A 27248-nucleotide genomic window follows, 5' to 3' on the forward strand; every position below is an offset into this window, starting at 1 on the left:
TTTCCGGAAGAACGTTTGCAGAGGAAAAAATAAGGAGAAAAAAATAAAAGCATGTCCAAACAAGCTATTATGACTTGCTTACTTTCCTGACACGAGTGTTTTTCTTGTCCTGTTTTGTTTTGTTTTCTTTTTTCGCTGACACAAGTGGCTGAGAGCTTGGAATGGCGGCGACACACTTCATTTAACTCCACTTACAAAGTAACACCCACAATTTTACACCACAAATGACACTTAACACAACACTCAAAAACACACTTTTAACTTTAAACAACACTCACACTCATACACTCACTCTAGCACCCAATAACACACTCATCTTCACGTATATACAACCCACACACACCTCACTCAATCTCACACTCAATATCTCATTCACCTCACCTCACGCCATGCACGCCTCGAGGGAAGGAACTTTGCCACGCCTTCCCTTGCAACGCCCTGTGCTATTTTAGAGGGTCCAGCGTGCCGGCGCCTCCCTTAGTAGCCAACGCCTTCCATCCTTCCCTTCCTTTCTTCCCTCCATCCTTCCTTCCTTCCTTACTTTCCCTTCTTTCCTTCATCCTTCTTTCCCTCCTTACCTTCCCTTCTCTTCCATCCTTCCTTCCCTCCTTCCCTTCCCTTCTTCCCTTCATCTTTCCTCCCCTCCTTACCTTCCATCCTTCCTTCCCTCCTTACCTTTCCTTCCTTCCCGTCTATCCCTCCCTCCCTCCGTCCCGTACAGGCAGAGGCAGACAAGGATATCACTTTCTTGCCGCCCGTCCCTCCCAGACCACAGGACCGGCGCCCCTGTGGTCACTGTTGGAGGAGGAAGCTGTGGCTGTCTCGATTACCTCTTGCATCAGGCCAGGAACACGACCCACGACTACTGTGCCTGCTACGATTACTACTACGATCTCTACTATTATTATAACTACTATCACTACTACTTTTGTGACCATAACTATTTTTTTTTTTGCTATTACTATGACTACTGTGACTATTATAACAATTCTAGCATTAATTCTACAACTATTTTTATGACTTTGGCGATTACTAAAATCATTAATACGACTCATACACGATTACTCTTACGAAAATTACAGCTACTTTATGACTACCATCACCATCACTACCACCACTGTAACTACTACCACTGATACGACCTCTTGTTACGAGCTGGCCATGGGGATAAATAGTTTACAGTTGAAAATAGATAAAAATAAAGAAAAAAAACTTCGTCAGCCACGTCAGGAGAAAGGAGGGAGGAATGGCTGACGAAAATTGGCTGACACATAGAAGGGAAAAAAAAAAAGGAAAAATACACACAAGGGGAAAAAAGGGCCTCTTCAAATTCTTCCCCTGAAAACTTGACAAGGGTCGTTAAGGGTAAATTACTTAGACCCTTATTTGGAGAGAGAGAGAGAGAGAGAGAGAGAGAGAGAGAGAGAGAGAGAGAGAGAGAGAGAGAGAGAGAGAGAGAGAGAGAGAGAGAGAGAGAGAGAGAGAGAGAGAGAGAGAGAGAGAAAAACTAATCTTATTTTCCTTTCATTTTTCAGGTAAATTAACGGAGAGGTGGCGGCACGGCTCCTGTGAGTACGTACGTGTGTGTGTGTGTGTGTGTGTGTGTGTGTGTGTGTGTGTGTGTGTGTGTGTGTGTGTGTGTGTGTGTGTGTTTTTGTATGTCTATGTATATGAATATGAGAAGTGGTTTTGTGTTTAGAGTTTGTTTGCTCTCTCTCTCTCTCTCTCTCTCTCTCTCTCTCTCTCTCTCTCTCTCTCTCTCTCTCTCTCTCTCTCTCTCTCTCTCTCTCTCTGTTTTCCTCTCACGTGACAGCCCCTTAGATTGCTTCTGTCACCACGTCCGCCACCACAGCACCACCACACTCACCACAACACTGCACACCTCACCACACACTCACCACACGCACTTCACTTCACTTCCTTACACTTTTAGATTGGTTGACATGCCTTTATTAACTTCTTACTTGTTTTCTTTATGCATTTTATTATTTTGTGGACATGTCTTTTTTTTTAATTTTCTTCTTTATTTTGCTACTTTGGTTCTTTTCCCTTCCTTTTTCCCTTCTTTCATTTGTTTTCTTCTCTTTTCGTTGGTCTTTTTTAATAAATGTTCCTACCTTCTTTACGTTAAACTCTCTCTCTCTCTCTCTCTCTCTCTCTCTCTCTCTCTCTCTCTCCCACCCTCCCCATTACCCCATTAGCCAGCTGCCGCCCCTTCGCGTGTTGCTAAGGTCACCCACGCCCATCCCCGCCCATGCAGCATCCCGCCCATGCCTCCTCCGCTCCCCTGGCCGCCCACACCTCACTCTCTCCCTCACGCCTCTTTATCTTTCTTTTTCTTGCTCTCTTTCACTTATTTTTTACTCATTTTCTCTCTTCTTCCTGTTTGTTTCAGTATTTTCATGTTTGTTTCTCTTTTTCCTTTTTTTTCTCTTATTTCTTCCTCCTATTTATTTCTAGCTTAATTTATTTCTCTTTCCTTCATTTTCTTCCCTTCCTTTCCTTGTATGTCTTTTTTTTATCTTCCTTTTTCCTTCTACTACCTTTTATCTCTCCTCTTCCTCCTCTGCTCCCCTTTCCTCCTTCTCTTGCCTCTATTTGTCTCTTCACTTCCTCTAATATATCTCCACTTCCTCCTTTTTTTTCTCCCTCACACAAGTTTTTATCTCTATCCACTCTTACCTTTCCTCCACTCCTCCTCCATTAATCTACCCCTCCTCCACCTGGCCTCCACCTGTTCTTACCTTCTCTCCTTCATCTCTCCTTTATCTTCCACCTGTCTTCTCCATTCCACATGACCTTATCTTCCTTCCTCCACTAGCAATCTACCTAAGCTGTGTGCGTGAGTGAATGAGCGCTTGCCCGAGTGTTTGCGTGAGGGAGTTCGTGATTTTGTTTGCTACTGAGTAAGAGAGTACGTGAGTGTTTGCATGAGAAAGTTAAGTTCGTGAGTACATTTATTAGTGAGTGCGTGAGTGCATCGGCAGTTTCACGCTTAACACCTTGAGTCAGCGTGTATTTTTACCCCTGAGGTCGTGGCAGCATATCTTGGCACGCTGAGTTCACGCTGAGATGTGAGGTCTGCATGAACCTTGCCTGCCTGCCTTGAGTGCATGGCTGGATATAGCGACGCTCCCTCACAGATGCTTCAGGGAGGAACGCTGATATATACTGTCTGGGAAAAGGAGAGGAAAGAGATAGAAGGTACACTGAGATATACTCGTATTCTCAAACACTTCTGCGTTTCACCTCCACTGCTTCAAATAGCTGTATTTATGTTTACGCGAGTTTGCGGTTCTAGAGGCAGATTGACTAAATTTCTACTTTAATTACTGGAGAAACACTCTTGAAAACCCGCTTATCATCTCTGTGGCCTTATAAAATAGTCGTGGTGAGAGAACAGAACGTTTCTGAATACTGATAACAGACTGGTTGAGTAGTGTAATGCCTGAGAGAGAGAGAGAAACCTTGAGATATACTAGTTGACTAATGCTTGAGATACAGAAACACTGATATACGCTGGGGAATGTTTGAAGAAAGGAAGACTGAGATAGAAATAAGATGTTTGCTAGAGAGAAGCTTTGATAGTGATTAGTAACATAGTGTAGACAGATGTAAATATATAGGTAGATAAGGATTTAGTTACAGTAGATAGACAAATTACAGATAGATAGACAAACGGACAGATATGATAGATAGACATATTAATAGATCACTAGCTAGATATAGAGGCAAATAGATTAATAGATAGATAGAGAAACAGAAGACTAATGCAAAGGTAGACTTATTATTACTATTTTTATAACGCTCACTCTATTCTTCCTCTCCTCTGTCTCTGTCTCTGTCTCTGTCTCGGTCTGGGCTCGGAGACAAAGGACCTTTAAAGCCAATCACAAGGTGTGTAACATTAGGAGCGTTAGGCCTCATGTGTATTGTTTCCCGCTCTCCCTTTCCTCCCTCCTGTCTCCTTTTCCTCCCTCCCTCCATCCCTTCCTCCTCTCCCTCCCCCTGCCTCATGTTCCTCCTTCCCTCCCTTTCTTCCTTCTCTCCATTGGGGCAGAGAATAAGAAACACATTTTTCATTTTTTCCTTCCTTCCTTAGCCACGAGACGAGAAAGGAAGGGAAAGAGGGAGAGGAAAAATGACTGACACGTGTGAGGGGAAACTGGAGATCTAGGAGAGAAAAATTAGTAGATCCATTTGTTTAGAAGTAAGGGAAATTGAGAATAGCTAAAAATAGAAGGAAGGAAGAAAAAAACACGAAAGGATGAATAAGAAAAATTGCTAAAGATCCATTTATTTCAGAGTAAATGATGCGAAGAGTAACTCGGGAAGATGAAAATAGAAGGAGGAAGAAAAGGAGGAAGTGGATGTTATGAGAGGAGGAAAAATGAGAGATTGCATGAGGAAAAATAGCTAATGAAGTAATGGAGTAATAAAGAGACGTGTAGAGGAACCAAAGAGAGTATCTGGAGATAAAAGGAGAAGGAGGAAGACAACGACGAGGAAAAGAAGAAAGAAGACAAGGTTATAGAAGGAAAAAATAACATGATAAAGAAATGAAAATGAAAACAAAATAAGAAAATATGAAGAAATAATTGGAGGAGGAGGAAGAGAAGAACAACAATGAGAAAACAAAACATAGCATAAAAAGTGAATAACTGATAAATAAACAAAGAAAAATGTGCAAATACAGAAAAGGGAGGAGGAGGAGGAGGTGAAAGAAGAGAACATAAGTGAAAAGAAAACGAGATTACTTAAAAAACAATAAAAAATGAATAGAGAAACCACGAAGAATGCAAAAAAAAAAAGGAAAAGATAAGGAGGAGGAGGAAGAGGAGTAGTAGTAGTAGTAGTAGTAGTAGTAGTAGGAGGAGGAGGAGGAGGAGGAGGAATGGGTCCCACGTTAGGATAATATCAAGTATCCTTCAATTCATTCACAGGAAGCAGGCTGACACATAACCCCGAGGTAGGAAGGATGAGAGGGAGAGTGAAAGCGAGTGAGCGTGGGTGAGAGTGTGTCCCTTCTGGTTGATTGGGAGGGTGATACGGGCGGGGGGGTGAGAGAAAGAAGAGGAGGAGGAGAATAAGAAAGGAGAGCAGGATGAGGGAGAAAGAGTTATAGAAAGAGAAGAAAGAGATGTGAATATAGAAAAGGAGAGAGAGAGAGAGAGAGAGAGAGAGAGAGAGAGAGAGAGAGAGAGAGAGAGAGAGAGAGAGAGAGAGAGAGGAAATGCTTCTCTTAACCTGAATAACAACAAGGAGATCCGGCATGAGGGCAGGTGAGAGAGAGAGAGAGAGAGAGAGAGAGGATACCATATAAACCCAGGACAGGTGTGGGAAGCAGGTGTGGGTGTGCTGAGGTGTCAAAATGAGACTTTCCCTTCCAATATACATACAATAAAAATTTAGTATCGCATGAATTTTTATTATTATTTTTATTTATCATTTATTAGCATTGTTATTTTCTGAAAGGTGTCGTAAGGGTGACGAGGACTTCAAATGCCAATGGAGAAAGACCTTAAGCTGAATGGTGTTTCTAAATGTACTCTTTTCATCCCTTAAGTCTTGTTTGTATTGGTACTTAAGCTCCTCTCTCTCTCTCTCTCTCTCTCTCTCTCTCTCTCTCTCTCTCTCTCTCTCTCTCTCTCTCTCTCTCTCTCTCTCTCATTTTTATTCATCACTGTCCTATCATCTCTTCCTCCTTTATGTTCTTCCTCCTCCTCCTCCTCCTCCTCCTCCTCCTTGTCATTGTTCTCCCTGTCTCTTTCTCCTTCCTCCCTTCCTCCCCCTCCTCCTCCTCCTCCTCCTCCTTCTCTTTTCTCAATTTTCTCTCCCCTTCCTCCTTCATCATTTCTCATTCATTCTCCGTTTGTTTTGAACAGTTAATGAGAAGTGTAAAATTATGAATGTGAGTGTATGACAATGGGAATGTTTTCATTATTTTAGGTCTTTTGCTTTTTATATCATTCGCTTAGCTTAGTTTGGGTTATTCAGTAAAAAGTGTGAATGATGTATAATGACTTGATAGCCACTATATTTTACACTTTTAACCTGTCAAGTTCATTAAGGTTTCTTCATCTATGCTTATTCACACTTATTCATGGCTAAATTCACACTTATTCACTCTTATTCACAGTCATGCATGCTTATAGACCCACTTGGCTTATTCATCGACAGTTCACACTCACACTCACACTGACACTCATTCAGTATTCACGGCTCACACTCAGCCATTGTTTTTCTCATCAGCTACGCTAGACTAGGCTCACTGGCTAACTTTCACGACACTATCTATATGTCTGTCTATCTTCCTGTCCGTCCACCCGTCTGTCTGTCTGTCTGCGTGCATGCATGTATGTATGTGCGTTTGTTTGTGTGCGCGTGCAGTCTACTCTCTCTCCTTTGTTTGTGTATGCAGTGTGTGTGTGTGTGTGTGTGTGTGTGTGTGTGTGTGTGTGTGTGTGTGTGTGTGTGTGTGTGTGTGTAGACAGTTTCTCTGTGTTCTTTATTTTTTCATATATTTTTATAGCGTGTCTTTTTTAGATATTTTTTGTTGTTTCTTTATTTCTTTCCATTTTTATGTTTTTTTTCTTCTTTATCTCTCGTTCTACTTATTTTTACCTTGTCTGTTTTTGTTCTGTTTTTCTCTCTCTTTTCTTTATCATCACTCTGTGTTTTCCCTTTTCACAAATTTAGCACAGAACAACACAGTATCTTTTTCCTTTCCATATTTGTTAGTTTATTCCTCTCAGCAACACAACAAACACAGGCAACACACTACACTTCACCAGTACACCCCATCCCAAAACACAACACAATACAACACAACAACCCAAAACACAACACTCCACTTTGTATGTAAACCTGCAAAACACGCAACACACAACACTTCACCAGTACACCCCGCACACAACACAGCACAATACAACACAACAACCCAAAACACAACACTTCACTTTGTATGTAAACCTGCAAAACACGCAACACACAACACTACACCAATACATCCCACAACACCCCTCACACAACACAACACTCTATTATGTATGTAAACCTGCAAAACCTTCCTTCATCAACACAAAAACACTTAACACACACCACAACACCAATGTTTATACACCCAGCTCTCGTCCCACTCACCACCACCACCACCGCCGCCACCACCTGCCACACACGCCTCGCTTATTAAACTATCAACGTTAACATTCTCTCTCTCTCTCTCTCTCTCTCTCTCTCTCTCTCTCTCTCTCTCTCTCTCTCTCTCTCTCTCTCTCTCTCTCTTCTCTCTCTCTCTCTCTCTCTCTCTCTCTCTCTCTCTCTCTCTCATTCAGTTATTCCACGTCAGAATCATATTTTCCCCTTTGTCCTCATCTTCCTTCTCTTTTTTCCTCCCCTATTTCCTCTTTCCTCTTCCCTTCTTTCTCTTATCCCTTCCTCTCCCCCTTTTCCGTTCCCCTCTTCTTCTTTTTCCCCTTTCCAGGCGAGCCAATAGTCTGAGGGTCATATATTGCTGTGTTTTGTCCCTCCTCCCTCTGTTTCCCCTTTCCCTTCGCCTCGTAGTTTCCTATGAGGGGAAAAAAGGGTTAGGTTAGGTGGCATGTGAGGATAGGGAGAGGGAAACAGGAGATGGAGAGAGGAAAAGGGAATGGAGGGGAAAAACAAACACACAAGAGGACATTTGGTTTAAGTGAGGAAGCGTGTAGAGAGAGAGAGAGAGAGAGAGAGAGAGAGAAAACCGGTTTTTCTCTTTATTAAGAACCAATTCATACCAACTGCTGTGTTTTTCCCAGAGAGAGAGAGAGAGAGAGAGAGAGAGAGACTTTAGCTCAAATACTAAAAGGAAATAGCATTCACATACATATTACATTCTAAACCATACTTTTCCTCTCTCTCTCTCTCTCTCTCTCTCTCTCTCTCTCTCTCTCTCTCTCTCTCTCTCTCAAGTCAATATCCTCATAATTTATACTTTATTTTTCCTAAGAACAAAAAAATAAAAAAATACATTAAATAAAATAGACAAACACATAAATTAACTGAAAATATTAACAAGAAAGAAACAGGAGGAGGAAAAAAAAGTTGGTAAATAAAGGAAGCAATAAAGGAAAACAGGAAAAGTGGAAATACCTGAGAATATGAAGAAAGAAAGGAAGGAAACAGAATATGTGATAAACTCAAGCATAAAGCGAAAGAATATAAATTAAGTAAGGAAAATATTTGAAAGTTGAGAAGAATGAATGAGGGGGAGGAGGAGGAGGACAGGAGAGGACAAGAAGAGCTGTATTAGTCACTAGGCGTGGGCGTGGGCGTGGTTGCCTGGGTATGGGCGTGAGTGTGACGTGGATACTGTTGAGGGTGTGGGCGGGTGTGGGTGTGTGTATGTTTGTGTGTGTGTGTGTAGACAGTTGCTTGCACCACGTCATCAGTACAGCGTCACACGTCACTCTTGTTATTGTTGTTGTTGTTGTTGTTGTTGTTGTTGTTGTTGATATTCGTTTTTGTTCCTTTTTGTGTGTTGAATATGAATGATTTTTTTCTTTGATTTTTTCTTATATTTTTGTCCTTGTTTTCCTTGAAGTGGCAATAATTCTCCTCCTCCTCCTCCTCCTCCTCCTCCTCCTCCTCCTCCTCCTCTTCTTCCTCTTCCTCCTCCTTCTCCTTCACCTCCTTCTCCTCCTCCTCTTCATTTTCCTCTTCTTCCCTTTTCTTCAAATTATACATTATACATCTATCATTTATAAAGATAGTCAGTTAAACAGTAGTAGTGGTAGTAGTAGTAGTAGTCGTAGTAGTAGTAGTAGTAGTAGTAGTAGTAGTAGTAGTAGTAGTAGCAGTAGCAGTAATAGTCGTAGTCGTAGTAGTAGTAGTAGTAGTAGTAGTAGTAGTAGTAATAATAATGGTGGTAGTGGTGACAGTAGTTGTAGTAACAGTGGTGGTAGTGGTTGTAGTAGAAGTAGTAGTAGTTGTAGTGGTGGTGGCAGTAATAGTAGTCATCGTCAGTCTGGCACGGCCTTGAGGTGTGAGTGGAGGTGCCGAGGTGGCGGTCTGGTGCCTCTCACTCTGGCACTCCTTCCTTCTCACTCCCTCTCATTCCCCCTCACTCCTCTCCAAGTCTGTCTCCTGTCCTCTCTCCACGTCTCTCTTTCTCTCTCTACTCTCCATATCTCTCTTATTCCGTCTTTTCTTTCTCCATTCTCTTCTCCCCTCTCTCTCTCTCTCTCTCTCTCTCTCTCTCTCTCTCTCTCTCTCTCTCTCTCTCTCTCTCTCTCTCTCTCTCTCTCTCTCTCTCTCTCTCTATCTATCTATCTATCTATCTATCTATCTATCTCTCCTCTGTTAATAAAAAGCAGGTATTTTTAGCAGATGCCTTTGTTATAACTGCATCTCTTATTTATTCTGTGTATTTTTATGTATCCTTTCCTCCTCCTCCTCCTTCTGCTCCTCCTCATGCTGTTTGAATTTTGAAGGAGGTCTTTGTTATGAAGGAAGGCAGTTGAGGTGTAGGCGATATTGTTGTTGTTGTTGTCGGTGGTGGTGGTGGTGGTGGTAATGACATTTCTGATTTTTAATTCTCGTCGTCTTCCTCCTCCTCCTCCTCCTCCTCCTCCTGATCCTCCTCCACCACAGAATACTAAAGACCAGTACAAACCACACCCTCAGCTCCCCTTCCTCTCACCTCTTCCTCTCTCCGTCACCACATCCTCCTCTCTCCCTCCTTCCTTCCTTCCTTTCTTCCTCTTCTTGTCTCCTTCACCCCACGCACACACGTCACTGCTGCCCCACCTTCTCCCTCTCCCTCTCCCTCATCCCCAGCTACGTGCGTCGCCCCTCCCCTCCCACGCCTTTCATAGCACTACACGTTGCGGCTTGTATGAGAGAGAGAGAGAGAGGGTGGGAGTTAGGTATGAGGGGGGGAGGACAAGGAAGTGTTTCATTCTCTTATCTAGTATCTTTCTCTCTCTCTCTCTCTCTCTCTCTCTCTCTCTCTCTCTCTCTCTCTCTCTCTCTCTCTCTCTCTCTGTCACATTCATATTCATTTCTTCCTGTGCTAACTTGCTTTTTTTGTGTATGTGGGTGTTGCCTCTCTTTTTTTTTCTCCTTTCTTCTTTTTTTCCCTTTCCTTCTCTCCTCCACGTATCATTTTTTTTTTCTTTCTTTTCTTGTGTAGCTACACATCCGGTAGTCATTAGTTGGCGTCCTATTCCTTCCTTCTTAATAGCATTTAGTGTTATATACTGTAGTAGTTCGTGATAGTAGTAGTGATGGTAGTGGAATTGATAGTGGTGTTATTTTAGGAAACGTATGTATATGTCTATAATTACGAACAAAGAGCGAATTTCTTACGCAATACATACTTAAGACACGATTTTAGTCGTAAAAGTGGCACCATCCGCAAATATACGTGTCTCCGTTTTGATTACAAACAAAAAGTATTCTTAGTTTAGAACACGAAAAAAAGGTATTTCTGACGCAACATACACGAAGACACTCGAATCACATGATGTCACCACGCGGAGGTAGCGGTGGGCGAGTGCCTGGCTAGCGGGGCACCCTCATCCTTGAGACACGTCACCTGTAGGGGCGGCTGTGCTCAGGTGACGCAAGGTGCCGCTACACTCCTCCCCGTGGCGCGCTCACACCGCTCATTCACCCGCCTGACGTCTCCATGAGTTCACCTGCGCGCCTGTTCCCGTACAGAGTTAGATTCGCTTGTGTGGTGTTGGATTTTGTTAAAGTGGCATCGAATTCTTTGTGTCTGGATTGTTAGGGGTAGTCTTTGTTATAATTTGATCCTCCTGTGTAGTGTTGGAAGGTGTTTTAAGAGGCATCGAATTCTCTATCAATGGCTGTGGAGTTGAAATTTCCCACGCTGGTTCTTGTTACCGACTCTGATTTTTGTACGTTGTGTTGGAAACTATTGAAGTGCCATTGAATCCCTTTGTGTGGAGTGGCAGTGGTGTTGAAATTCTTTAAGTGGTGTTGGATCCCTTATCGTGCTGCGTTCAAACGTATTCAGTGTTCCGCTGATCTGAACACGATTTTTATACGTTTTTTACACTCGTCTCAGATACCAAAGATTAGTGAGGACGCGATACGTATTTGTGTGTGTTAGTGTGAGTGTATGTGCGTGTGTTTCCTCTCGCTAGTACTGAATGGGGGTAGAGGCGCCGGGCACAGGTGAGCAGGACGCGTATCTGTGTCGCCTCAGTGTACAGGGCGAGTGCTACAATTTTCACACAATGGACGATGTTGAAGGTGAGTTAATGTGTCTTTCTACCTCATCCTTTGTGGTTTTCCTGCCTTGTGTTGGTCATCTGGTCTGCTGCGGCTGCCATTTCTTGTGTTCTCGTGTTCTTGACCCTGAGAAGATACGTTAGCCAATCTTTTTCATCTTTTATCTTGTTTTTATGTTATTTTCTTGTGTTTTTTTCGTATTTTCTAACTTTCAGAAGACGTATCAGCACTGTCTATATCCTTGTGTTCCTACGTTCCTCTTGCCCTAATTTCCTGTACAGTTCTCTTCATTCATAACACACAGCACAGGTAGCACATACGTTTGCCTTTGTATGTTTGTATGTACGTGTGTATGTGTTTGTCAGAATTTGAGCGCCTTGTGTTTTCGCTGAGTCTTCGCGCTGGCCGTGTTTGGCATTGCCGGATAGCGCTGTGTTGGGCCGAGTCGCGCTTTGTTGCTCGTTGGCGGCACCACTTCACCGCCTCTTACCTTGCCCACGGCCCTCTCAGCTCTCGCAACCCTGACGTCACCGCGGGGAGTGAGGGGAGGGCTGAGTATTGTGCTTTTGTGCTGACTGGAGGCTGAGGAGGTCCTGACTTTGTGCATGACGGATGGAAGTGCATGCAGGAGTTGATTCAGGTGGATGTAAGTGGATGCAGGTGGAAAGAGGTCCTGTTTTTTGGGAGTAGGGGTGTTCTGGAGGGTTCTTTGTGGACTATAGGATGATTTTCTGCATGACGAGTGGAAGGAGTGGATGCGAGTGAGTTTAAATGAAAGGAGTGGATAGAGGTCCTGTTTTTGGGAGTGGATGGGTGATGGAGGCAAGGAGCGTTGCGTAGGACGGTTGAGGTGGGCAGTCTGGCCGTGGTGGAGGGCTTGAAGTGGAGTGGGGATGGTGGAGTGCCGTGGAGGCGGGGCAAGGACTTAGAAGAGGAAGGGAGGAGGAGGAGGAGTAAGAGGAATAAAGTGCAGTTCCGCATTGGTACAGTAAAGGCGCCTTCTTTTTCATAACTCAGTGTTTTACTTCCTGACCAAGCTAAATATTGCGAGCTTTTCCCAGCGCTATTTGTGTCCACGCTAGTTATTCTTAGTGCACTTGGAAAAAACATACGACCACTTCACTTCTTTGACCAGGCATAATTTCCTGTTAACTATTCGTAGTGTACCGGGAAATAGCCAAAAATTATTTTCCTTGATAGTGATACAAAAGTTCCCATCCTTCCCCAGTACAATTTGTGTCCACGTCACTCTGGGAAGAAACAGCGAGGGATACCAGCTTTCGGGACTCTTCTCACCTCAGGAGACGCCCATAACCCGTAGCCAGGGGTGGACAAGGGTCGAGTTAGCATGGCAGGCCCTCCTCAAACACACCTCGCTGTTTTGCAAGGCCTTAAAAGGAGCATACGGGCTTTTGTAGTGACGAGTGTCCGGCAGTGTGGAAGTGTCGCACCGCTGAGAGAGAGAGAGAGAGAGAGAGAGAGAGAGAGAGAGAGAGATTCCTTTCTCTTATAACACTTGTATCTTACTTTTAGTCTTCCATTCTCTGTCTATCTATATTTTCATCTATCTATCAGTTTGTCTATTTGGTTCACGATCTGCTGCATGGCATACAAGCCCTGATGTGTGTATTTGCACTGCACTTCTTACACTTCAAGCTTTGTTTCAAGAGAAGGAAAATACACACACACACACACACACACACACACACACACACACACACACACACACACACACACACACACACACGGTCTCTCATAGGTCTAGGCCCGTCTTATAACACGTATGATGATGTCAGTTTCTATTCTGGTTTCCTCGCCAGGACTAACAGAAAAAAAAAATATCGGCATCAAGGAGAGGCGGTGCTGGTGGTGGTCATGGTGGTGGTGGTGTTTGTTTGACCGGGCGAACGCTCACCTGAGGCGCCGAAACCAGGAACCCTCTCGATGAACCTCACCTCCTTGAACCTGGAGAACTGAGGCTGGATTGTATCTGGGCAGAGAGGGAAGGACACAGGGCGAGGGAGGAATGGAGGAATAGGAACAGACAAGACGTGTAGAGGAAGAGGGAAGTCAGATGGAAGAGCGGAATGGGACGGTGCCTCTGCCTCCCACGCTATCCTGCCTTGGGGACTCCACCCTGCACCTGCTCCCTAGCCAGCCAGCCAGCCACCAAGCCACCACCAAGCCAGCTAGCCAGCCAGCTAGTCGCCACGGACACACTCATCTCGTCTTACGCAACGTTTGTCTTTTAACCATTCTGCACTTCTCAGTTTTTTTTCACAAGTCATGTCACTGGGGAAAGAATCTTCAGTTTTCTAGCCTTTTCTTTTAAGCTTTAATATTCCTGACCGTCGTTCCTGTATTGCTCTTGTATTTCGAAGATTCAATACAAGTCAATTTCTCACAAGTCATGTCACTACGAAAGAGTCTTAAATTTTCTTGTCCTCTTGCTTTTTTTGTCCAAGATCCACGGTTTGGTTCTTATGTTCCTGACCTTCGTTCTTGTATTACCAGTGTCCGTGGGAATGACTGGAGGACAGGCGGGGATCAGGTGTGCGTCCTGTTCTCCTTCCCACACCTGTATCACACACTGGACACAAAGGGCGGCGGTAAATTGACTGATAGAGACACATGATAATTAGGGACATGAAGCTTGCTAGATTTTGCAGCTCAGTTTTGCGTACCTGTTTCCTCTTCCCGACCTTAGTGTTCCTACCTGAGTCACGGGAAAGTGTCTGGGTGGACGTGGGAAGGAGGAAAAGAGGAAAGATATCGGATTAGGATCAGCACTAGTCCTTGTTGAGTATCCTGGTCGAGTCTTAGTTCCTTCAAAGATCTTAACACTCACTATTCTTACATATATTTTTCCTACTTACGCTTTCCTACCAAAATCACAGGAAAAAAGACTCAGGCGAAGGATACCACACCTATGAAAGCTCTCAGTACAGTCATAGCACCTTCAGAGGTCCTAAGACATCCTGCCCCTATCCTTTTCCTGTCTAAAGTCACACGAAACAAAAGAAGGACTCTGGCGTATAGGATATCTCGGTTCCACAGCATCTTAGTGGAGTCCTGCAGTTCGCGGCTTTGTGTTTTTGCCAGTGTAACAAATATCTTTGGCCGAACCCTTATTACCTGCAGGCCTGTAATCAGGAGAGACTCAGACAGAATTAATTTGGCCAACGCCTCCGCACCTGTCCTCCCCCGGCCGCTACTCTGCCGGGAGAGAGAGAAAGAGAGAGAGAGAGAGAGAGAGAGAGAGAGAGAGAGAGAGAGAGAGAGAGAGAGAGAGAGAGAGAGTCCGGTACCTACCAAGCAAGACTCGTTTCCAGCAAGACTCGAGAGAATTTCCTGTTTGCTGTTTGTTTGTTTAAGACCTTGAGTGTAAGAGGGAGTGAGTGAGTGACGGCATCAGAAATTCATTATACATGTAAACTTATGCCACAATTTACATATAACCACTGGTACACCACCCAGGGGAACACACTGGGCCTGGGAGCACTGCAGCTTCACCTTCGCGCCATGCCAGGTAGCGAGGGAAGCAAGGCACCCAGTCAGCCTCGGCACAAATAATAGAGTAGAGAAAGACGCCCTGCAGTACCTGATTTATCGCTGGCCTCACCTGGGCGTGTGTGGGCGCGGTGGGCAAGCAGGTGTGACCGCTGTAGGGGGAGCGTGGGCGTGGGCACAGGTAGGTAGTAAGCAGGTAGGTAGGGACAAGGTAATAGAGGTAGTAGAGACGCTAGGATGTCAGGCAAGGTAGCAGGTGGTGGCAGGGTGTACTTGGGGACCTGACTAGTAACCTGCTCCTTCGTCAGGCTGGTCTTGTCTGCCGGTACTTGCTGGAGTGGGTGCTGGCTGGTCAGGAATCATATAATATTTTTTTGCAGTCACTTCTATGTTTCCGTAAAATTTTCTCTGAATTATAAGAACACAATGGAAGCTGCACGAAGCCAACGTGTCTGTCTATTCCCACCTATGCATGAGCTTGATTCATCCTTTGAAAACTTCCAATTTACTCACCACTAAGGACATGAAAAGTTCTAATATAATAAGCAATAATTTATCCTTTATAAAACATGCTTACCTATTTCTCTAACTTATTCAGAAACACTCTATTGACTCCACACTAAGAACAAAAAGTCATCGAAGCATTGTCATCATAAACATATTTACCTATTTCCCTAACTCATTCAAAGACACTCCATTGCCTCAACACTAACAATATAGGCTCCTGCTCTGGACATCACCACTAGTAGTGAACAGATCAGAGAAGAGTAAGGCTTGTATTCTCAAACACTTCTGTGCTTCACCTCCACTATTTCGAAAGGCTTTATTCAAATTTTCACGAGGTTTGAAGGTGTTTTTACTGTTCTAGAGGCAGATTAACAAGATTTCTGCATTATTAACTGAAGAAGCACTCTCAAAAATAACGTCAATCATCTCTGTGGCCTTGGAAAACATCGTGTTGAGAGACCAAAGTGTTTCTGAATACGGGCCTTAGTGAGGACAGACTTGACTTTTGGGCGGGAGCGTACAAGTGTTGGCTGTAAGTTTGTAAGCCGGCGTTGGTCGGAGCCGTCCCTCGTGTGTTGCAGCCTCGATAGTGTGCGATAGCGTTCCTCGGGGCGCCTAATGGTGATTAATAGCACCTAATGGAGGGACACGTGCAGTTTTTCGCCGCTGCTATTGACAGTGGAATGTTTGGCCAATGTTTATGATTATGAGAGAGAGAGAGAGAGAGAGAGAGAGAGGGGGACTTATCTGATATAAAAATGAAGATAATCAGGAAAAATAGGCAGAAAATTGCTTGAGAAGAAAATTTTGCGGAGAGAGAGAGAGAGAGAGAGAGAGATAACAGAACAGGCCTTGGACAAAACAGGCACAGACGTAAACCAAAACAAACAGAACAAATTGAAAGCAAGCCAACCAAACAGATCTGTAATATAACAATGTCTTGGCGTTTTATTCTCGCTTCACTCACTCTCTGATGCAAATGTCCGCACCAAAATTTGAATACCGTTTTTTTTTCGCTTCGTCTTCTCTCTCTCATTCTGTCAGTCTCCGTCCAGAGGTTAAAAAGTGCATGACTAAAACTGTCTGTCTATCTTTACCGTAAACATAAGCGTCTCTCCTCCTTCGTCTCTTGTCGTCTCCCACGTGTATTACCTTCTTCCCACCTGTTTCCTGCCTGTCTACCTGTCTTAGTCTCATCTGTGCTTTGGTTTCCCTTATGATTTCTGTCTATTTTACCTGTCACCTGTCTTATTCCCATTTGCACCTAGTCTTTCTTACCTGTCGCTACGTATGTTTCTATTTATACCCGTCAAATGTTCTCACCGGTCTCAGAATCACTTACACCATGTTTCCTATACCTGTCTGTACCTGCCTTATGTCTAAATGGGCTCTTATGGGTAACTGGTATGCATGATAAGACATGGAAAAGAATACAGACAAGATAAGAATAACAGTCTCTTCTTGCCTACTCTGCCTCCTTGCTTCCTTCCCTCACATAGCACATTATTCTTCCCACAATCTCCTCTTCTAGTCAAACGGTTGTCATTTATTGTCCTGATCTGACCACAGCCACTGCCACAGCCTCAGCCTCTTGAGACCTGGATGAACTGAGAGACAAGCTAGTTCTGGGGAGGCAAACCAAGCCACCTAGCAGGGCAGATGGGACCCGTGTTCTAATATGGCGAGGAAGGGAGGAAGGCACAGGCCGAGTGTTTTCCCTTCATTGTACATCTGGCAGCGTCGAACATTGTTGAAAAACTGTCGTACGCTAACCGTTTCTCATAATCAGACTGAAAAATAAGAAAAATATAGAAAATTGTTGAATAAGTGGTGTTCTTTTTAACATTTTGGGGTTGTCTGGCTGCATTGTATATTAATGGGAAAACGGTCGCACTCTCACCATTCCTGATAATGAGGCTGGAAGAAAATAATATAGAAAATATATAAGTAATATAAGTTGAGTCAAAGTTGTTTGTTTCCTCATTGGCTGGAAATTATTGAGTTCCATAATATTTCCACTTTCTCATTTCGTTTAACTTAAGAATGATTTTTATTTTGGGTTATGTGATGGTGGTGGAGAGAGAGAGAGAGAGAGAGAGAGAGAGAGAGAGAGAGAGTCCTTGTGGTGTATATCAAACTTACCGTCTCTCTCTCTCTCTCTCTCTCTCTCTCTCTCTCTCTCTCAATAGATAAATATCCAGTGCACCAAATAAATTTCTCAACAAGTGAAGTAACTTTCTATATATTTTCTCTTATTCTATTTTTTGCCTCCTCCATCTTTCATTGTCTAGATTATTCACTCCTTCGTATCGTATTTCTTGTCCTGTCTTCGCTTCACGTCTGTTTTCTGTCTCATTCTTGTTGATCGTTGCATAAAACATGAGAGAGAGAGAGAGAGAGAGAGAGAGAGAGAGAGAGAGAGAGAGAGAGAGAGAGAATAGTGGTTGCGATGTTGATAAAGAAAAGGCGAGGGAAAGGACGAAGAAATGAAGGAAAGAAGGAAAAAATAAGAGAAAAAAGTGAACTGTATATTACACAGGTGTCCGGTTTCCTGTGTGTGTGTGTGTGTGTGTGTGTGTGTGTGTGTGTGTACATAAACCGTCGCGGGAGACGTACACACACACCAACTGCAGGATGACTGGGATCTGTCTCTCTCTCTCTCTCTCTCTCTCTCTCTCTCTCTGGAACTTCTTATCGATTATTGCCTCCATTTTATTAGTTTTTTCCTCCTTTCCTCTTCCGTTTCCTCTTAAATTTCTCACCTCTCTCTCTCTCTCTCTCTCTCTCTCTCTCTCTCTCTCTCTCTCTCTCTCTCTCTCTCTCTCTCTCTCTCTCTCTCTCTCTCTCTCTCTCTCTCTCTCTCTGCCACCGTCCCTTTAATTAAACCCAATTACCTTCACTCCTAACACCTGCATTATTACCTGTGTCTCTTCACCTCATCTTTAAATCTTGTGACACTCGCTTCAGGAACACTCAGTAAAGCCCTTAATGTCTATACTCCTCCCCCAAAACGTATCTTTAGTCAGGGAGAATTTCCAGGGATACGAGATTTTTCCAGGAACAGAATTAAAGGTTTGGATTCTTTGGTTCTTCCTGGAAATTTGATCTGGTGTCTTGTCTTGGCTTCCAGGATTCACAGGGGATTCCAAGGGGTTTTATTGAAGTGTGCGGTGTTTAGTGGTGTTTAGAGGCGAGATTATGTGTGGTTTTTGTGTCACGGGAGGAAAGAAAGTGCTCGTTTTTCTGTTTTTCTTTCTTTTTCTGTGTCAACTTAATTTCTTTTGTTTTCGTATTCTTTCTGTCCTCCCTCCTCTCTCTCTCTCTCTCTCTCTCTCTCTCTCTCTCTCTCTCTCTCTCTCTCTCTCTCTCTCTCTGGCTAATCCACTCTTCCCGATCAAGCATTTTTCGTAACTAAATTTTCTTCCCCAAATTTGACCAAACACGACCATCGCGTCTCATGAAGGTCGCTCTGGGAGGCCATAAGATCCAGTTCTCACTCTCATTATACAGGAAAACCGGCTTTATTGCGGACCGTGGCTTAGCTTTTATGATGACCCGTCCATTCACTTTGGGCTGAGGTCACGCGCCGCCCAAATAGAGGTTAGAGAGGACGGTGGTGATGGTGGTGATGATGGTGATGGTCATAGTAGTAGTAAGTGGAGGAGGAATGGAAGGTGGAGGACGACGGAAAGAAGAAAAAAAGAGTAGGAAGAGGATTACAGTAGTAGTAGTAGTAGTAGTAGTAGTAGTAGTAGTAGTAGTAGTAGTGGCAGTGGTAGTGGTAATAGTAGTTAAACGTTAATTCATTTTATACGATTGCAAATCTTCATACTCAATTTTCTTGTTTTCCTGCCAGTGATGATTTCTTTGTTACGTTCCTTACACTTTCCCACTACTCACTTGATTCAGTTCCGTCTCGATGTCCGGCAGTTTTTTTTTTTATTCTCAAGCTTCTTTCGTATAGATTGGAGTCGTGTAAATGTATGTTATTCCTAGATGTTCACGAGGAGGAGGAGGAGGAGGAGGAGGAGGAGGAAAAGCAGCGAGGATAATGCTCAGGTCGGGAACACCAGCCCTCTGAGTCATCACCCGTCCGAAACTCTTATATAACCTCGACTTTGCCTTTATATTCACCTCCTGCACTAGTACCAACCAAAACTTTATCTTCTGCAATCCATTAAGCCTTACATTCCCAATAGTTTCACTTAAGAACCACTGTAAGAAAATGTCCCCATGTCCTTTACCTTCGTCGTCGCCTCCTACAGTAATATAAGTACGACCTTTATCTCCTACCACCCATAAGACCCATCTCTTGCATTCCTACTAGCTTTACCCTAGTAAGCATTTGAGGGAGTGTTTCTCGTGTCCTTTCATCCCTATGCCATCGTCGTCGCCTGCAGTAGTGCCAGCACGAACTTTCTCCTACAACCCTTAAGATTCGTTCCTTGTATTCCCACTACCTCGTGTTTAGCCTTGGAAGCTTCTACAGTATACTATCAAGACAATCATTATCTACTACAACCCTTAAGATTCATCCCTTGCATTCCTACCAGCTCGTCTTTACCCTAGGAAGTATCAAGGAGTTTCTCGTGTCTTTTCATCCCTTGAGACGAAACGGACAGTCCCAGCAATGCCCCGAGGAGTAGCAATCTTCTTTAGCACGACAGGTGAATGGAGAGGCATTAAGAAGCTGTCGGAGACAAAAAACGCCAAGCCAGCAGGTTCTTTGTGGGGTAGTGAGGGCAGTGATAGCGATAAGAAGATGGTGTCACTGTGGTCCCCTTGGCGCCGACTGTCATTTGTCGCTCTCTGTGTGTAGCTTCAACCTGACAAGCCAAGCGGTTCATTACGAGTCTCAGTTTCTATGTTCTGTGTTTCTATGTCTCAATATTTCACTGGTGCATCTTCCTCCTCCTCTTTCTCCTCCTCCTCCTCTTCTTAACTCATCTTTCTCCTCTTTCTTCACATTCTTCTTACTCTCTTTCTGCATCTACTTACTCCTCCTCTTTTTCTTCTTTTTATTTTTCTTATTTCTCCTTATCCTCCTCCTCCTCATCCTCCTCCACCTCTTTTTGCCGCTAGCAGTGATGATTACTTTTAGATCTATGCGAAAAAAAAGTACATGGGCAGATTGCATGAGCAGGTGAAGAAGGAGGAGGAGGAGGAGGAGGAGGAGGAGGAGGAGGAGGAGGAGGAGGAGGTGGCGGTGGTGGCGGTGGTGGTGGTGGTGATAGAGGAGGAGGAGGAGGAGGAGGAGGGTGAGGAGGAGGTAGTGGAGGAGGGGAAAGAGAAACTGTCAATTTTCCAGAATCCATGTTAGACCATCACTAGAATTATGTCTTGAAAACCAAGGTTGGAATTGCGAGAACGCCTGGAAAACTGTCTCTGGAAGCTTGAAAACTATCACTGGAATCACGAAACAAAACACGCACTCTTGTGAACACACTGTAAACTAAAAAAAACAAAACAAAAAAAAAGATCTGGAACTACGAAAAATACACCTTGAAAACACTGGCATCACAAAGAATACCCTTAAAAAAACACAACATCCACATCTTAACAAAAATCCACCTAGACAACCACTAAAACGCTTACCACAAACCACAATAACTCCATGACCCTTTCCACCTCTTGTCTCCACTGTTCTTCCACTCTCCTCTCAATATTCCATCGAGTTGCAGCCTCAGTGATAGGCTTGTCTGGAGGCAAAACTCAAAGGCAGCGCGCAGTGAAGGCAGTGATGAGATTATAATTCAAAGCGCCGGTCAATGTTGTGCTGATGTTCGATTGCTGATAGTGTCCAAGGCTCTTAAGTGATGGCGCCCTAGGAGAGGATGAGGTGCGGGCTGTCCTCTCCTGTCCATTCCTGTCTTTTGTCAGTTTTTTTTTTTTTTTTTTTTTTTTTGCCTCTCGCTTGTGTTTGTAATTAATTCTTGTTGCCTTTTTCTTGTTTTTTTCGTGTGATTCACTTTGTCTTATATCGTTTTTTCTTTATCTTTGTTTTTTTTTATATGTTGGCGCGTGTGTGTTTTATTTATTATTAATCCTTGTTGTCATACTTTTCATGTTATTCACTTTGTCCAGTATATATTTTCTTTTTCCTCCTCCTCCTTGTCTATTTTTCATTTCTTTTCTTGATAGGTAACCGGTTGTTATTGAATTAATCAGTCAATTCGTCAATTACGGAGCTTATTAATTTCTTCAGCATGTGATTACGTAGTCTGTTACTTAGTCAGATTAGATTAGGTTAGATAGCTTGTTAATTCACCGATTTGTTAGTTAAAATAGTTTGAAAGTTAGTGAGGTCGCTAATTGGCAAGTTCACCAGGTATGCGGCATGATAGTTAGTCAGGTAGCCTGTTAATTAGACAGTGCTAAATGCCTGAACAAAAGGACAACCCTAGTCATTAAATGCATGCATGGAGATAACCATCCATCACGTGCTGGCAGGTTGGTGGCGCCGCGCTCAGTCTACCCTGCCCAGTGAGAGCCGCCTTGAGAATACCGGCTTTGATTCCTCTTATCTATTGACAAGTGGGCGGGTTTGTCTGGATTCCGCCTCACTCAAAATGCATCGAGTGCATGTGTTGACGCGAGGCGATGCGTGGGAAGCCAGACGAGACGCGACGCTTAGGTAGAAAAGCGTGAAATCATGTCAGCGCGCTCACTCACATTACTCGTGTTCTCATCGCTTTGTTCTCGTAGCAGGACTGTTCTCAAAGGCCGTAGAGATGATTCCATGATGGTGCTTCCAATATGTAGTGTAAAATCTATCAATGTTCACTTTTCTTCAATCATCTTAGTAGAGTTCTCAACAGGACTAATTTCAAAGGCTAAAGTTTTTTTTTTTTTTTTTTTTTTTTTTGCTATTTCCCATTGGTAATGTGGAATCTTTGTTAAACTGTTGTACTTTCTTCCCGTCACTTTCTTTGCCTAATATTTTCAAAGGCCACCGAGACTATTATACGTGTTTTGGTAATGTATCCCATTGGTGGTGTCGTATCTTTACCCAGACACCAACCAGCAACACTAAGACACCCTTGTAAACCCCCCACAGCTGAAAGCCCCAGTAACATCCATTAGCGCCTGTTCAATTCAGTGGAGATAAGACGCAGACAAATTTAAGAATACTATCCTGGGACGCATAAAAAATCAGGAGGTGCGGGAGTGTCTGTATAGCCAGTAATGTGTTTGTCGCTGTTTTGTTACCCCGATAGAAACTTGAGTGTGATTTTATACCCATGAGTCAAGAGTTTGCAGGTCACCGCACCGTGATCACAATAGCTCGGCCTTGAGGGAGCAGCGTAGGTGTTGGTGTGTGTGTCTGAGTGTGTGTGGAGGGTGCTGGGGAGAAGGGATGGGGAGAGGAACGCGTGGGGAGGATAGGGAGGGATGGGGACAGGGCGGTTGGGCTTTGTATGAACGGCTGGCTGGCTGGCTGGCTGGCTGGCTGGAAGGGAGGTGGTGGTCAGTGTAGGTGTGGGTTTGTGTGTGGGAGGGAATGAGATTTATCTATTCCTCTAGTCCTCCTCGTCCTTCTCAGCCTCCTCCTCCTCCTCCTCCTCCTCCTCCTCCTCCTTCAACTCCTATTCTACTTCTTGTTCTTGTCATTGTTTATTTTCTCCTTCTACCTTTTGTTTTTGTTCTTCTTGTTCTTCTCCTCCTCTTCATCTTCTTCCTCCTCCTCCTCCTCCTCCTCCTCCTCCTCCTCCTCCTCCTCCTCCTCCTCCTCCTCCTCCTCCTCCTCCTCCTCCTCAAGCAGGGTGGAGTCCCCTAAGGCAAGAGTGAACGTACACCCTTGTCCTCGACCTTGACTGAAGGAGGACCACTGCTTGGCTGCACACATACACACACACACACACACACACACACACACACACACACACACACACACACACACACACACACACACACACACACTTTGCTTTTCTTCGAGAACTGTTTTTTCCCCTTTTTCCTTCTTTTTTTTCGTTTTACTGCAAATTCAGTTCCTCACCGCGAGTGTTGTGTTGTGCACCGCCGCCTTGTCCTCACTCAACTCTGACCTTCCTCCTCTTTCTTCTCCTCCTCTTCTTCCTCCTCTTCCTCCTCCTCCTCCTCCTCCTCCTCCTCCTCCTCCTCCTCCTCCTTCTCCTGGCAAGCACATCGAGGAAGGGAGCACTCGCCCCTCGCCATACACGGGGAGTGAGTATCGCTGCGTCTGGGACGGAGTGTGTGTGTGTGTGTGTGTGTGTGTGTGTGTATGTTTCCTTTTGTGGCTCAAGTGAATGAAGTGATTCGTTCCTGAGGCTGCAAATCTTAAGAAGGGACTAGAGTGTGTGGATTTCCAGTAGCATCCTCACCTCACCTCTTCAGTTCTCCATTTCTCAGTCTTCCTCATGTCCCTGAAATCCTGGAGTGAGTCGTTCTTGAGGCTGCAAATCTTAGGAAGGCAATGGAGAGCGTGGATTTTCCATGGTATCCTTATTTAAGAGAACGTTCGGTGGCACCCTCATCAGTCATCTCTCGTTTTCGGATCCTTAGTGTCTTTAAAGAACCTTTAATAGAACCCTCGTCTCTTCCTTCGCATATAGTTACACTCTCGTCCGTTGTCTCTCGTTTCTGAAGTCCCAAGTCACTCGTAAGCACTTCAAAGCACACACAGCATCATCCTCGCCTCTTCCTTCACATACAGTAGTACTCTCATTCCTTACCTCTCGTTTTCTATGTCCCAAATCTCATACAAGCATCTCAAAGAACACACAGCAGTACTCGCGCCCTTCACATCCCTGGTACCCTAAGCGCCGCGGTCTCTCAGTGATGGATTCAGGTCTGGTCTGCAGTTAGCGTCACCTCGGCCAGCCATAAAAGGGCTCTATTTGGGAAGCCGGTGCTTAGAACCTCTCCTGAACCGTGATTAGATGAAGTAAAAGCCAGAGGGATGTTTATTATTGGATTTTATAATGGAGGTATTGATGGAGGCGAGTGCGTGGCCTAATGGAGAAACAGAGGAGCAGAAGAGGAAGGAGAAAGGATGCAATGGATAGATAAATAGATGGAATGTATGGCTGGAGGGTGAGAAAGGAAGAGGGAGAGGGGAGTGATGTTTTTTTTTTTTCTATCCTTTTTTTACCCCTTCAGCAAAACATGGTAGCATTAAAAGCAGGGATAAAAGTACTTGTCCCTTTTAGCTAAAGATCGTAGTAGTTATTAGTACTTATTAAACAGAAGTGGTACCAGTGGCGTGCCTAGAATGATGCTGGAGGCGGATTTCTTCCTTAGAACTCTCTCTCTCTCTCTCTCTCTCTCTCTCTCTCTCTCTCTCTCTCTCTCTCTCTCTCTCTCTCTCTCTCAAACATAGTGAAAATAAGTTAAATTTCCCATTAATTTTGACATAATGCGCAGAAAGCAGTGTTGCATATCTACCTCAATTCCGTACCCTTGCCTGCCCCGTGGCCTCCTCCCTCATGGATCATCCTGGAGACAAGGGGAGCGTCGTGCAAGCCTCGTTTTTTTTCCCCATCACTCATGCAAGGAAAAGACTGGAATGCTCCACCCTAAGTGTTTTTTGCGACTAGTAGCGGTAGTGGTGGTAGTGGTAGGGTAAGATTCTGGTGATAAGTCCACCCATCCAAGTACTAACCAGACCCAGCGTTGTTTAACCTCACTGATCAGCGAAGAGTAAATCCACGTGAAGTCATGAACGTAGTGATGACTGGCGGTTTTTAGTGGGGTTCTGAATGCAAAAGATCATCCAAAACCTCTTACACTCACTCTCTCTTCTATTCCTTTACAAGTTCTGATCAGTCTAGAGCAAGATTCAATTCTCCTTCTCAGCCTCAGACGGTGCTGGAGGGAGGGACGTGGCGAGGTGGAAATTATAGCTTCCCTGAGCCTCCTCCCTCTGGCTGTTGCTCCTTGCTTCTGGTGGTGTCTGTCCATGCCCTGACTTGCCTACCTTGGTTCTCCGTGGCTATAATATTCTTCTTGTTCATTTTGTTCTCCTCTATTGCCTTGTCTTTTGTGGTGACTTGATTCTTGGCTTCTGTTATCATGTTATTTTTTTTCATGTATTATCTTGTCTCTTGTGCTTGTTTGATTTCTCGTCTCTTTAATCCGTTTCTTTTTCCTCTCTGTTACCTCTTGTTTTCAGTGATTTCAATACACATTCTATGTAATCTTTCTCCCCTTCATCTTTTGCTCATTCTTCGCTCGTCTTCTCTCTTTCTTCTGTCCATTTTTTTTCTCTCTTGTCTCATGGTTGCCTACTTCCCAGCCCTCCAATCTCTCTCTCTGTCTCACGTGGTTTAATTTTGCATGCAGTGTCAAACCACTCTGTCATGTCATCTTTCTTCCATATCTCCTGTGTCGTGGTTGCCTCATTCCTAGCCTCTACAGACTCTTCCTGCCTCACCTCACCGTTTAGTCTTGCATGCAGCGTCTACCAGCTCTCTACTTTCCTGCAACCTCAGAAGTTGACCTGGTTTGTAAATGGGAGCCAATGGACTTTTAATAGACTAATAACTCAACGATACATTCACTCGTTATTTATTATTCCACTCATATCTCTTCATTCCTATTCATTTTTTTTCTAGTGTCATTCCATTAATTAACAAAGATCAAATAATGCATTCACTCGTGTTGTTTATGTAGTTTCTACTTTTATCTATTAAGTTTCATGAGTTCTCCATGTCATTCCACCAACAAGAACTACATTTTAGTACAATAACACTCAATAAACATCTTTTTACTGTTCCACTCTTATCTTTTCTTCTTTCCCCGTCATTATGTTTACTCGCGTAATATACAAGCACCATATCAACATCCCTTGCACTCTACCTTGTCCCTACCTCTTCATAGCAAAACAGCCTTTAATGCCTTAAGGTAAAGGGTATAGAGGGATCCACAATGGTATGGGAGGGTGGGCAGGTCTGAGGCGCAGCGGGATTCGTAGTAAACACAGGCAATAGTTGGGCGTGGCTCCGTCAAGTTGTTTTTCGAGCCTCAGTTCCACTTGTCACTCCCTCCCACGTGCTTACGTATGCTGGCGGCGTCCAGAGCGTGGAGCATTCGGCCACGACCCACCTCGGCCCCGTGACCGCCGCATACTGAGCAGGGCTGGGTGTATTGTTGTCAGAAAAAATGCAATAGGGTTTCCTCTTTTTTCCTCTCTCTCTCTCTCTCTCTCTCTCTCTCTCTCTCTCTCTCTCTCTCTCTCTCTCTCTCTCTCTCTCTCTCTCTCTCTCTCTTCTTTTCATTTTGTGTCGTTGCCTGAAGGAATTGTTTTGTGGGTGATATGACTGATCTGATCTCTCTCTCTCTCTCTCTCTCTCTCTCTCTCTCTCTCTCTCTCTCTCTCTCTCTCTCTCTCTCTCTCTCTCTCTCTCTTTGTGTGTGTGTGTGTGTGTGTGTGTGTGTGTGTGTGTGTGTGTGTGTGTGTGTGTGTGTGTGTGTGTGCCAAGGTGAGCAAGAGACAGAGAAATAGAGAATCATTCATGCTAATTCAATGACATGCACACACAGACAGACAGACAGACAGACAAAAGTTATATTGTGAGCTATCAGTCCATTCATGCACGCCATTCTTCTTATTGTTCTCATTCTTAAGTTTAATCCACTGATAATCTCAGCCATCCCCGTTCTCTCTACTACCAGTACTACCAGCAGCACAGCCTTAACCACCACTCTCTCTCCCTGCAGACATCTACGCCAAGCTCCGGGAGGGTGGGATTTGCCCAAACTGCAGGATGCCGTTCGACAAAGGCAAGAAGAGGAAACTGATCGACCAGTGCGGCCACGAGAGATGCTACTCCTGTTTGTTCAAGTCTGAAACTTGTCCCATCTGTGCCCTGCAAGGTGAAGGAAGGAAAGGTCTCTCTCTCTCTCTCTCTCTCTCTCTCTCTCTCTCTCTCTCTCTCTCTCTCCTTTGTTCCTCACTCCCCTCTTATTTTCCCCTCCCTCTCTCCCTTCTTTCATAACCCTTTGTTTCCTCCCCTCCTGCTGCTCTCTCTCTCTCT

General features: G+C 44.2%; 1 protein-coding gene across 17 annotated transcripts in view; it reads left to right on the forward strand.

Annotated features, from left to right (window-relative positions):
* LOC123510402 (protein TANC2-like) overlaps window positions 1–27248 on the forward strand; it is a 235022-nt gene that overhangs the window by 191406 nt on the left and 16368 nt on the right. For 10 of the 17 annotated variants that reach the window (XM_045265550.1, XM_045265541.1, XM_045265534.1 and 7 more), the window contains one exon: window positions 26932–27087. In XM_045265550.1, the coding sequence (XP_045121485.1) occupies window positions 26979–27087 (109 nt within the window). In that variant the 5' untranslated portion in view covers window positions 26932–26978. Of the gene's footprint in view, window positions 1–1535; window positions 1569–10657; window positions 11257–26931; window positions 27088–27248 lie in introns of those variants that run through there. The other 7 variants (XM_045265531.1, XM_045265539.1, XM_045265532.1 and 4 more) reach the window with 2 other exon arrangements.

Source organism: Portunus trituberculatus, chromosome 29 (assembly GCF_017591435.1).
Source record: "Portunus trituberculatus isolate SZX2019 chromosome 29, ASM1759143v1, whole genome shotgun sequence".
Taxonomy (NCBI): Eukaryota; Metazoa; Arthropoda; class Malacostraca; order Decapoda; family Portunidae; genus Portunus; species Portunus trituberculatus.